Source organism: Delphinus delphis, chromosome 2 (assembly GCF_949987515.2).
Source record: "Delphinus delphis chromosome 2, mDelDel1.2, whole genome shotgun sequence".
Lineage (NCBI taxonomy): Eukaryota > Metazoa > Chordata > Mammalia > Artiodactyla > Delphinidae > Delphinus > Delphinus delphis.
In genome coordinates, this window is record NC_082684.1 from 84,539,920 (window position 1) to 84,553,663 (window position 13,744).

General features: G+C 35.1%; 1 protein-coding gene and 1 non-coding gene across 2 annotated transcripts in view; one reads left to right on the top strand and one right to left on the bottom strand.

Moving 5' to 3' along the window:
* The window catches only part of KNL1 (kinetochore scaffold 1), a 63,158-nt gene that overhangs the window by 10,117 nt on the left and 39,297 nt on the right, over positions 1 to 13,744 (top strand). Inside the window, exons 5-8 of the mRNA XM_060003558.1 lie at positions 2,183 to 2,244; positions 9,607 to 9,659; positions 10,548 to 10,581; positions 12,801 to 12,838. Coding sequence (XP_059859541.1) covers positions 2,183 to 2,244; positions 9,607 to 9,659; positions 10,548 to 10,581; positions 12,801 to 12,838 — 187 coding nt within the window. The remainder of the gene's footprint in view (positions 1 to 2,182; positions 2,245 to 9,606; positions 9,660 to 10,547; positions 10,582 to 12,800; positions 12,839 to 13,744) is intronic.
* TRNAG-ACC (transfer RNA glycine (anticodon ACC)) lies at positions 13,174 to 13,246 on the bottom strand. The gene has a single exon. It is a non-coding gene; the product is annotated as a tRNA-Gly (tRNA).

The following is a 13,744-nucleotide window of genomic DNA, read 5'->3' on the forward strand; positions in this document are numbered from 1 at the left end:
CTGCCTGTGGTGTCTGCCAAAGATCTTAACAGAGCGGATGATTCTTTGTTATAACAAAACTTGTCCTCAGTTATCCAGAATTAGCACAGTTAAAATTCTCTATGTATTTCATTTGTTTTTGTCTTTTGCTTTTTGTGTTGGGTATCTACGTCAGTAAAAATGTTTGCCGTTGTTAAGGAAGATGAGGGAAAATAAAAATAGTATATTATAATGAAAAGATGCTCAGCATCACTAATCATTAGGGAAATGCAAATCAAAACCACAGTAAGATATCAACTCATACCCATTAGGATGACTACTATTAAAAACAGAAAACAAACAGAAAATAGAAAGTGTTGGCTAGGATGTGGAGTAATTGGAACCCTTGTGCACTGTTGGTGGGAATGTAAATGGTGCAGCTGCTGTAAAAAACAGTGGTTCCTCCAAAAATCAAAATAGAATTACCATATGATCCAGCAATTCCACTTCTGGGTGTATACCCAAAAGAATTGAAAGCAGGGTCTTGAGGATATGTATACCACTGTTCATAGCAGTGATATTCACAGTAGCCAAAAGGTGGAAGCAACCCAGAGTCCTTTGATAGATGAATGGATAAACAAAATGTGGTGTCTATGGAATATTATTCAGCCTTAAAAAAAGAAGGAAGATGCAAGAGGGAGGAGATATGGGGATATATATGTATGTATAGCTGATTCACTTTGTTGTAAAGCAGAAACTAACACTCCATTATAAAGCAATTATACTCCAATAAAGATGTTAAAAAAAAAAAGAAGGAAATTCTGATATATACTACAACATGGATGAACCTTGAGGACATTATGTTAAGTGAAATAAACCAGTCACAAAAAGACAAATACTTTATAAATTACACTCATGAAGTACCTACAATAGTCATATGCATAGAGACAGAACGTAAAATTGTGGTTGTGGGGAGGTTGGCGGGGAAAAGGAGGAGTTGTTTAATGGATATACAATTTCAGTTTTGCAAGATGAAAAGATTTCTGGAGATTGGTTGCACGACCATATAGAGGTACTTAACACTACTGAAGTGTACACTTAAAAACAGTTAAGGACTTCCCTGGTGGCGCAGTGGTTGGGAATCCACCTGCCAATGCAGGGGACGCCAGTTCGAGCGCTGGTCCAGGAAGATCTCACATGCCGCAGAGCAGCTAAGGCCGTGAGCCACAACTACTGAAGCCCGCACGTCTAGAGCCCATGTTCCGCAACAAGAGAAGCCACCGCAATGAGAAGCCCATGCACCGCAATGAAATAAATAAATTAATTTAAAAAAACAGTTAAGATGCTTCAGTATGTTATGCTAAGTAAAATAGTCACAGAAGGAAAAATACTACATGATTCCACTTATATGAGGTGTCTAAAATAGTCAAACTCATGGAAGCAGAAAAGAGAACAGTGGTTGCCAGGGACAGAGAGGAGGGGGAAATGGGGAGTTGCTAATCAACGGTATAAAGTTTCAGTTATGCAAAATGAATGAATTCTAGAGATCCGCTGTACAACATTGTTGCTATAGTTAACAGTATTGTATTGTACACTTAAAAATCTGTTAAGAGGGTAGATTAAGTGTTCTTACCACAATAAAATTAAAAAAATTTTTTTTTAATTTTCTTTTTTTGTACAGCAGGTTCTTATTAGTTATCCATTTTATACATATTAATGTATATATGTCAATCCTAATCTCCCAATTCATCACACCACCACCCCCCAAAATTAAAATTCTTAAAAGTGGTTAAGATGGTAAATTTTATGTGAATTGTATTTTACTGCAATTAAAAGAAAATTTTTAATCTTGAAAATAGTATAGTAAGGTTACCATAATAGACAACATATCACTTGTTTTGTTCCCAGTCTTTCTTCTACTTAATTGCAAAATAACCATTCATTTAAAGGAGAGAGAAAAGGTAAGGGATAGTAATCACCTTCCTTAAATATGTTGTTTTTGTCACTGTGCTTATTTTCACATTGAAAATCATATTCATGTTAAGCACTTCTATATTGGAATTTTTTGGAGAATCAGATTAATTATGAAAATTAATGATATCACATTAATTCAGAATAAGAACTGGTCTCTGTCTATCATAATCTTGGAGACCTAATTCACAGTGGTTTCATTAAAAATCATACCATATAAAAAAAAATCATACCATATATTCTCTGTCCTTAGGAATCCAGTGCTTTGAGAAATAAGAAAAACTCTCGTCGAGTCAGCTTTGCAGATACTATAAAGTAAGTTGAAAAGAAAAATAATTAAAATGTTACAGGTAATACTTTTTGTGTGTCACACCAAATGTGTTGGTACTAACTGATTCGGATAATTTGTGTTTCAATTAGGGAAGCTTTAGAAAATTGTTATTTAAAAGGCTGTTATGCTTAAAAGAGAAACATTGAAAGCATCCCCTTTACAGTCCAGAACAAAACAACTATGTCTTACGGCTGCTATTTAACATTGTATTGGAGGTGCTAACCAACAAAAAAAAACTAGAGAAAGAAAATGGAGTTACAAAAATTGGAAAGCTGGGGATAAATCTGTCGCCTTTGCAGATTAAATAATTGAATATTAGGAAAATCCAAGAATATCAATTGAAATACCTCTGTAAACAGGAAGTAGCAGGATACAAAATTAATATTTAGAAATTAATGTATTTCCTATATAAAAATAATAACCAGATAGAATGTAAATGTCCTTTTTCCATTATATTATATTTAGTTGCTGTAAATTTAATAATAAAAGAATATAAACTGTACAGGGATTTCCCTGGTTGTCCAGTGGTTAGGACTCTGCACTTCCACTGCAGGGGACACAAGTTTGATCCCTGGTCGGGGAACTAAGATCCCAGATGCCCTGTGGCATGGCCAAAAAAAGGAAAAAAAAAAAAGAATTGTGCAAATGAAGACAAGTTTCTGAATAAAAAGATTTAACATCATAAAGATATCACTTCTCCCTAAGTTATTAATTTAATGTAATTCTTATGTGTAATGTTTTTATGATTATTTTCTTGATGCTGAGCAGTATATTTGTATTTCCTCATTGATTGAAGAGTTGTTTAATTGAGAATTTTAACATTCATATCTAGGTGGTAAAGACATCTTGTGGTCATTAATTTTCAGTTATATTGTAGTGAGAGAATGCTAATTTGTGTTATTTTGATTTTTATTGAAATTTTCTGTGTGGTCTTGTATATGATCAATTTCTGTGAATGATCCATCCACTTGAACAGAAGACACATTTTGTATTTTAGGGTGTAGAATTTGATATATATCAAATATATCCATTTTATGCATGTTATTTGGGTCTTCTGTAATTTTATATAATTTTAGTCACTTTAATCTGCATGAATTATGAGAGAGGTAAATTAGTCTGTAACTGACAGTGCATCCTACTCTTTCCAGTAGTTCTTCTTTATGAATGTTTATTCTATGTTTATTGGTGCATAGTCATCAATGTTATATCTTCATTCAGGATTGCACTTTCTAGCATTATGAAATATTCATCCTTGCTTTGTTTATTGCTTTTTGACCCAAATTCTACCTAGACTGATGTTAAAATTTCTGTCTTTGTTATATTTTTGTTTTCATTTTTGTGGTATATCTTTGTGTAATGTTTGACCATGTATGAGCAATGGTAAAGTTAGTCTATTTCCTCTCTCCCAACCCAGTTTTACTTAATAATATACTTTTGTACTATTAAATGTGCTTAAATTTCAAATAAAACTTCATTGTATTATATGATATCCTTTGGCATTTATAATGGATGAAGTTATTGGCCTACTTCTTCCTCTCGTTTTCTCCCCCCATTCCCTACCCATCTTTTTTTAAAATTTTATTTATTTATTTATTATTTATTTTGGCCACGCTGGGTCTTCGTTGCAGCGTGTGGGCTTCTCTTGTTGTGGTGTGCAGGCTCTAGAGTGCGTGGGCTCAGTAGTTGCGACGTGTGGCTCTCGGGGCATGCGGGCTTAGTTGCAGTATGTGGAATCTTAGTTCCCTGACCAGGAATCAAACGTGGTCCCCCTGCATTGGGAGCACGGAGTCTTAACCACTGGACTACCAGGGAAGTTCTTCCCTCACCCCACCTTTTTTTTAAGTTGTATTATATCTCTTTCTCCCTTTCTCTTACTCTCTTATCTCTCTATCTCTCTCTCTGGGTATTTGACATTAGGTCATCTGTCACATTTGTGTCTTAGTTGTATTCTATATATTTAAATGTTCACATCAGTTCTATTACTATAGTTGCCCTAATTATCTCTTGGTTGGCCAAAGCTTTTCTCTTATGTTTTCCCAAGAAAGGCTCATTGAAGCAATACTCCCTGAGTTCTTGGGCACTCAGACTGTTAGTCATAGCCTTTATACTTGAAGATTTAGCTGGATATAAAATCTTCAGTTCACATTTTCTTTTTTTCACTTTGAATATGTTTTGTTTTGTTTTTGTTTTTGTTTTTTATCAAACACCAAAGTCACTGAGGGTTTTTTTTTGTTTTTTGTTTTTGTTTGTTACACAGCAGGTTCTTATTAGTTATCTATTTTATACATATTAGTGTACGTATGTCAATCCCAGTCTCACAATTCATCCCACCACCACCCCACATTTTCTTTAAGGAACTTGTTAATGTGATTCTGTTATCTTCTGGCGTTGAATGTTTCTATGAACAAGTCAGAGGAGAGCATGATTTTTCCCCCTCATAAACAACTAGATCTTTTTGACAGGCTACCTAACAGATTTTTTTTTTCCTTTATCTTTGAAGTTTATTGACTTTACTTGGATACATCTTTATTTTGACTGTTTTGGGTCTTGAATCTTGAATTAACCTTTAAGTATCTTTTTCTATTTCATTATTTAAATTTCGTTAGGGACTCCATAATTTAGAAACACAAATTATGTTTAGATTCTTTGGTTTTCTTCTGTATTATATTCTCTCTTAAGTCCTTTTATTTTCTTTTACTTTGTTCAGTTAAAATTTTTTCTATGTCCTTTACCATATTTTCCAAGATACTTACTTACCCTTATGTCTCTTCCAGTTTTGCCTTCATTCTGTGATGATTATATTTTTTCTTCTGCTTCTTTCATGAGTTTCATCTATTTGTGTGTCATTTCCTGTTTTTTTACCATCTTTTCCTTGAGTTCTTGTATTTCTTTCATTTCTGTCTTTGATAGAGATGATTGATTTGTTATGTTTTTTAAGTCCATAAAAAACTGTATGCATACAATTTTCATTTTCTCTGGGACAACATTTTTCTGAGTGTTTTTCTTATGTTATGTTATACTTTGCTTTCTTTTAATCTTATGGTGTCCTTATAGATTGTATACTTTTTACTCATCATTGAATGGGTTGGGTTTTCCTGAACCACCTATTTTCAAGACATTTCTGTGGAGGAAGAGGGGATGTAATGGTGTTCCAGGGTACCTGTCTTTTTGTAAACAGGCTCTCCTTTTAGTTATCATAAAGATAGCTTGTCTACTTAATATCACCTTCTTCAAATTTTATTTTCTGTATAATTCAGATTTCTTTAACTTGGCCTATTGTGAGGTGAGCTCCTAGATCAATTTAACCTTGAATTTAAACATTTTAGGATGAGGCTTGATTGTTTCTTGTCCAGAAATCTTCCTAGGAAAGTCCTGGGCTTTGATCTGCATTGTTTCCCGTTCCTCATTTGTTCCTCTCTCTCCTCCGAATTCTTTATCTTAACAAACCTTTAGGATCAGACAGATTAAAGAAATTCAATTCTGTATTTGCCATATAAAACATGATTTTGCATTAGGATAAGTTTATAGTTGCCCGGGATTTCAGTTGTGGGGCTATTGGGAACATGTTTTCTTCTTTTCCTTAGAGGAGTAGTAAGTAAATGTTGGTAAGGGGTGAAGAAGGGGGTTCCCACTTAGCTGCAGACTATGTGACATCTTTCTGTTACTGAGTAGTTCCAAACAGTAGGTACCTTCTGAAATATAAATTCATTGTTGTCGATTGATAGTAATTTTAATTGTTTTATACTTCTTTTCTATCCATCTTTTATCCACAAATCAATTAACGTCTTCCTGGATAAACATGAGTTGTCAATATTTCATATGTATTGAATTCTGGGAGTGGGGGGTGGGAAAGACATAGTAAGATTTGGTATTATCAGGGAAGATTAGCTATTGCCTGCCAGTAGACTTCCCTAGGTGGTATATTCCTTGGTGACGTTGCTACTGTCTTCCTAGATCTTGCCCTTGGCTTTGCAGACTCCATATTGGTTTCTTCTGTACCAAAAATGGGCCTATCTCTTCGAGATGGACTTCTACTAAACAGATTCACTAGAGATTTGTGTATAAATAAGAATGCTACTACTAAATATATCATGAGAACCAAATCAAATGAATCAGAACCCTTATTTGAGTAGATCAATACATTCCTTATAGGCATTCTACCTAAGAAAGTAAATTATAATGTAAATATGGCTTGCTGATCATGGAATCTGAACTGTTAGTTATTTGAATGGTTCAGAATGTTTAATGGCACCAGGCTAATGAATCCATGTCCACAGTAGGTACATACACACCTGTTGCAAGCCTTGAATGATTCTGTCTGTATACTCCCAGTATACTCCTTGAATAGGTGTGGCCAAGGTTTGATTTAATAACTCATTTTCTCCCCTTTGTTTCAGACTGACTTTTCCTTCACGTGCTGTTTTTTTGTTTTTTTGATTTTTTTGGCTGTGCCACTTGGCTTGTGGATCTTAGCTCCCTGACCAGGGATTGAACCCAGGCTACTTGGTGAAAGCACTGAGTCCTAACCACTGGACTGTTAGGGAATTTCCTTACATGTTTTCTTTAGGAATATTAATGTAAAAATAACTATTTTAAATTTTCTGTTAAGCATTTGATTGTTCCTTGTGCTGTGTTAGATATTTTTGTGTAAATTACCTTTTTTCTTTTGAGTTACTTCCTTGGGATTATAGTCCCCAAAGTAGAATTGCCGGACTTAAAAGAAGCAATGGTTACATAGTCATTATTACATTTTTGTTATTGGTTTTAGTACCTCTAGTAATGTACCTTTTTTTCCCTAAGGCACTGTAAAGATTAGATTTTAACACTTAATTTTAGCTGATTTTATTGTTATCTTAGTTATTTTAATTTGTACTTTATTTTTCATTACTATTTTTTCTATATTTTGTTCATTTATGCTTTTTTTTCCCTTCTCATTTTGAAACATTTCATTTTTTATTTCCTTGTCTACCCAGATGATATTGAAGAAAATATTTTAAAGTTTTTGTTTGGTTAAACCCTTTAAATTTTGTGTTATTAAAGCATGTGTCTTCCTTGGTTCATAAATAATTTTTGCAGCAGATTGTACCTTTGAAAGCTTTCCTTGTGTCACAGACACTATATAGGTTGAAAAAAAAATGAGAGAGCAAGGAACAACCATAATTAAGATAAATATCCAGAAAGATAAATATGGAGGAAAGAATTATTTTGCCCTTTCAGTTAGGTGTCTCCATATGTTTGCTAAATATGTTTTATTAATTATATACATTTACAACTTACTCTTTGTCTACCTAATATGTGGTGTTCTAAAATTTGGATCTTAAGGCATCTAAATATATTTCTGCATTTTCTTCTTTGTATTTCTTTCATTTTTTTCCTCTGACTTCTTTTTTTTACATGTAATTTGGTTTATTCATTGTTAGTTTTCATTGATAACTTTCCTCCTACTGTATGATAGCAACCTTGTTTAGTTCTAATACTTTATTGCTATGAAACTTAGTTGATGTGTTGGATGACTTCATAATTATCTTTTCTGTTGTTTGTCCACAGATAATTTTTAGCTGTGAAAAATTTTAATTTGTAACTTACAGGTTGTAGATTGAGTTTAAAATTTTTAAAAATTTAGTCAATAGCCATTTTTTAATAGAGTAGCTCAGCCAATTTACATTTGTTAAAATCAGTACACCTATTCTCCCTGTATTGTTGGTTAAATTTAACTTTATTGTTGCAGATTTTTGTTTTGCATTTAAACAAGAATGGATATTGGATTTTATAAATGTTTTTGACCACCTATTAAAATAACTAGAGTTTTTCCCAGTTTAATCTTTAATATGATAAAACAAATTTTGGGGTGTTGAGTAATCTTAGCATTCCTGGGATAAATCCAGTTCAGTCATAAAATATTCTTTTATTGGGTGGGCCAAAAGGTTCATTCCGTTTTTTCTGTAAGATGGCTCTAGTAGCACTTAGTATCTTTAACTTCATTCGAAACAATTTTGTTAGATTGTATGTGACAGCTGTTATATCAGCATGCATTTTAAAAAAGACTTACCAAAATTGGTGAATTTTTGTATAGCCATTTTAATATTGAAGTTGGAAGAAAAAAAGCAACATTTTCGTCATATTATGCTTTATTTCAAGAAGGTAGAAAAGCAAGTGAAACGCAAGAAAAGATTTGTGCAATGTATGGAGAAGGTGCTGTGATCGATCAAACGTGTCAAAAGTGGTTTGCAAAGTTTCATGCTAGAGATTTCTCACTGGATGATGCTCCATGGTCAGGTAGACCAGTTGAAGTTGATAGCAATCAAATCGAAACAATAATTGAGAGCAGTCAGCGTTATACCATGAGGGAGATAGCCGACATACTCAAAATATCCAAATCAAGCGTTGAGAATCATTTGCACCAGCTTGGTTATGTGAATAGCTTTGATGTTTGGGTTCCACATAAGTTAAGCAAAAAAACCTTTCTTGACCATATTTCTGCATGCGATTCTCTACTGAAACATAATGAAAATGTTCCATTTTTAAAACAAATTGTGATGGGCAATGAAAAGTGGATACTGTACAATAATGTGGAACGGAAGAGATCTTGGGCAAGTGAAATGAACCACCACCAACCACACCAAAGATGTTGATGTTCTGTATATGGTGGGATTGGAAAGGAGTCCTCTATTATGAGCTTCTTCCAGAAAACCAAACGATTCATTCCAACAAGTACTGCTCCCAATTAGACCAACTGAAAGCAGCACTCGACGAAAAGAGTCCAGAATTAGTCAACAGAAAACGCATAATCTTCCATCAGGATAACACAAGACTGCATGTTTCTTTCATGACCGGGCAAAAACTGTCAAAACTTGTATGGGAAGTTCTGATTCATCCGCCATATTCACCAGACATTGCACCTTTGGATTTCCATTCATTTTGGTCTTTACAACATTCTCTTAATGGAAAAAATTTCAATCCCCTGGAAGACTGTAAAAGGCACCTGGAACAGTACTTTGCTCAAAAAGATCCATCTTTTGGGAAGATGGAATTATGAAGTTGCCTGAAAAATGGCAGAAGGTAGTGGAACAAAAAAGGGTAAATACGTTGTTCAATAAAGTCCTTGGTGAAAATGAAAAATGTATCTTTTATTTTTACTTAAAAAACCGAAGGCACTTTTTGGCCTACCCAATAAAACATTGCCAGGGAATTCCGTGGCAGTCCAGTGGTTAGGACTCTGTGCTTCCACTGGAGGGGGCACAGGTTCTATCCTTGGTCAGGGAACTAAGATCCTACAAGCCACACTATTTAAAAAAAAAAAAAAAAAAACCTTGCAGATTTTCAGTAATCTTTATTTTGCTTTCTAGAGTATTCCAGACAGACCCTCATATGAAAATAGTGGAAAAGTCAGAAATTTCAGGTAAATTTGTTACTGCAATCCCTGCTAAATCTGTTGTCTATATAATTATGCTGTGGTTATCTAACCAGATAATTGGTATAACTTAGTATCCATCTTATTGCTCAAAAAGTGTAACTTGTAGAGTCATGTACCAAAATGTTCATTGCAGCTGTATTTACAATAGCCCGGAGATGGAAACAACCTAAGTGTCCATCATCGGATGAATGGATAAAGAAGATGTGGCACATATACACAATGGAATATTACTCAGCCATAAAAAGAAATGAAATTGAGCTATTTGTAATGAGGTGGATAGACCTAGAGTCTGTCATACGGAGTGAAGTAAGTCAGAAAGAGAAAGACAAATACCATATGCTAACACATATATATGGAATTTAAGGAAAAAAATGTCATGAAGAACCTAGGAGTTAGACAGGAATAAAGACACAGACCTACTAGAGAATGGACTTGAGGATATGGGAAGGGGGAAGGGTAAGCTGTGACAAAGCGAGAGAGAGGCATGGACATACATACACTACCAAATGTAAGGTAGATAGCTAGTGGGAAGCAGCCGCATAGCCAGGGAGATCATCTCGGTACTTTGTGACCGCCTGGAGGGGTGGGATAGGGAAGGTGGGAGGGAGGGAGATGAAAGAGGGAAGAGATATGGGAACATATGTATATGTATAACTGATTCACTTTGTTATAAAGCAGAAACTAACACACCATTGTAAAGCAATTATACTCCAATAAAGATGTCAAAAAAAAAAAAAGTGTAACTTGAGCCATGGGGGGCAGAATGAAAGGTACATGGTTAGTATTTTTTTTTATTGTTAATGTCCTTATGCAATTTTTCTAATGCTTAATCAGTGTATTATTGAAAAACTTTAATCTTTTCTCTATTTATAGAAACAGAAGCAGGAGGAAATGTCCTATTTATGCAGTAAGTAAAAAAATGTGATGTAAATTATACTTTAAACCTTGTTTATTCCTATTAAATGAAGTGTTTTTAAAGTTAAAATTCTTTTTGTTTTTTATTTCCATTCCCTTTTGTGGAATACTTAGGATTAATTCAGAAAACAAATTCTTTGCATAATTTAATATACTGCTATAGTTGATAAGTATGTGCGTTGTACACCTTATCCTATTAAGAGGGATGAAACATTCCACTTTCATATATAAATCCTCAAATACATGAGCTAGTACAAAACAATAAATACCAAGTCCTTAGATTTTTTTCATTAAACTAGTTTTTCTTATTATAACATTAATACAAAAATTAAATAGCAGTAGGCTTGAACAAATGAAAACATACTTAATCATAAGAGAAATACAAACTTAGACTATATTGAGACATAATTTTTCATCTAATCAGTTAAGAATATAGGTAAAAAGTCTCATTGCTAGTGGGTATATATTGTAGAAGGCAATTGGCAATATCATTCAAAATTTTAAATGCACATGCTCTTTGGCTCAGAGATTTCATCTCTGAATTTATCTTACCAATACACTTGTAAATGTGTGAAATGATGATATAAAGTTATTCACTGTAACATTTATTTTAATAGTAAAAGATATAAAAGATCCTAAAGGTCCATCAGTAAGGGACTGGTTAAATAAATTACAGTTTTTCCATGTAATTGACTAGTGTTGAGCTGGAAAAAAAAAAAGATTCTCTTTATATATTGACAGAAAAATCTCTAGGCCATATTACTTAGGCTCCTCACAGATAACCACTGTTGATAATTTTGGATGTCCTTGCAGAAATTTTATATGTATATCCAAATGCATGGTTTATCTTTAGCTTTTTTTTTTTTTAGACAAGACAAAAATGGGATCACTCAAAGTCTTTGGCACTTTCCATGTTGTTACATGTAGATCTACCTCAGTCTATTATAATCTGTTGTATGTCTGCACCAACATTTAGTCAGCTCCCCATTGATGGACATTTGGGTTAACTTTTTTTTTGGCTGCGCCCTGGGATCTTAGTTCCCCAGCCAGGGATTGAACCTGGGTCCCCTGCAGTGGAAACGCGGAGTCCTAACCACTGGACTGCCAGGGAATTCCCTGGGTTGTTTCCTTTGACTTACCTTTTTTTTTTAAAGCTAAATTTCTAGAAAATGAGTTGCTTTACAGGTCATTCGTTTTTTCGTTGTTTTTTTTTTTAAATTTATTTTAATTTTGGCTGCGTTGGGTCTCCGTTGCTACGCTCAGGCTTTCTCTGTTTGCGGGGAGCCGGGGCTACTCTTCATTGCAGTGCGGGCTTCTCACTGCAGTGGCTTCTCTTGTGGCAGAGCACTGGCTCTAGGCGTGTGGGCTTCAGTAGTTGTGGCACATGGTCTCAGTAGTTGTGGCTCCGGGGCTCTAGAGCGCAGGCTCAGCAGTTGTGGCTCATAGGCTTAGCTGCTGTGAGGAATGTGGGATCTTCCTGGACCAGGGCTCAAACCCGTGTCCCCTGCATTGGGCAGGTGGATTCTTAACCACTGCACCACCAGGGAAGCCCCTACAGGTCATTCTTTAAAAAAAAAAATAGGTAATTCCCTGGCTGTCCAGCTGTTAGGACTCCATGCTTCTACTGCAGGGGACCCGGGTTCGATCCCTGGTCGGGGAATTAAGATCCCGCAAGCCTCGTGGCACGGCCAAAAAATATATATATTCTTTTAATAAAAAATTAAAAAGAAAAAGCAAGCAGCATGTATTAAACATATTTTTATAGTGTTCTTGAAATTTAGATATCTGAAAAAAATTAATGGTAAGGTCCTTTAATTGCCTTGTAATTTTTTCTGCCAGCATTAGATGTCTTTTTTTTTTTCTTTTAATTTATTTTTTGCGGTACGCGGTCCTCTCACTGTTGTGGCCTCTCTCGCTGCGGAGCACAGGCTCCGGACGCGCAGGCCCAGCGGCCATGGCTCACGGGCCCAGCCGCTCTGCGGCATGTGGGATCTTTCCGGACCGGGGCACGAACCCGTGTCCCCTGCATCGGCAGGCGGACACTCAACCACTGTGCCACCAGGGAAGCCCAGATGAGTCTTTTTAAAGATGTCTTTGGAGTTTTCTGCCAGTCACCCTGCGAAAACCTATTGCCTACCCTACTCTTTCAACTGTTGTGATTCTTGGTAATTGTCCAGAGTATAGATTTTTAAATTACTTTATAATTTTTAGGAATAAGAATCCAGAAGATAACTACTGTGAGATAACTGGTGAGTATGATCAGAGTACTTTTCTTATCATACGTTTTTCTCTTTATCTAGATTCCTTGAAAAGTAATATGTAAGAGAACCATGAACAAAAAATGTAGAGAAAGTGTTCTTCTTTACACAAAATCTTTAATTTAAAATTTCACAAACTTACTAATATTTCTCTCAAACCTGCTGTCCCTGTTGTTCTCTGTCTTGAACTCCCACTCACTGTCATTCACGCAAGTCAGGAATTGAGTCATGTTTTACCTTTTCCTCCTTTCCCCATATCCATTTGGCCCTATTCTCTTTGATTTTTTTTTTCTTTTTTTCTGGCTGTGTGGCTTGCAGGATCCTAGTTCCCAGACCAGGGATCGAACCTGGGCCCCCTGCAGTGGTAGCGAGGAGTCCTAACCACTGGACCACCAGGGAATTCCTCAGGCCCTATTCTCCTTCAATTCTGTCTCCAAAATATCTGGCCCATCTGTTAGTTATTCTCTGTTCCTTCTGCCCATATTTGAATTCAAGTCCTCGCTGTTCTTTCTTGAGCTATTGTATTTAGTTTCTTATCCTTCTAGTCCATTCTACATATTTCTAAATCTTATCATATTACCTCCCAGCTTACAGTTGTTCAGTGACACTATTTTGCTTACAGGATAAAACCCACACTCTTTAGCATAAACTTGGAAAACCTTTTATAATTTGGCTTGTTTTTTTCTCCAAGTTTATCTCCAGCCCTTTATAGGCATCCTGTGCTCTAGCCCATGAATAACTACTTGCAGTTTCCCATGTGGACTTTTTTCCTGCCTGTATCCATTTGTAAATGCTATTTCCTCTGCCTAAAGTGATCTTCCTAATACAATTTGTCTAACAGTCTTCTCATCTTTCACTTAACTTAGCTTTTCACTTAGCTTAAGTTTAGTGCTTTCA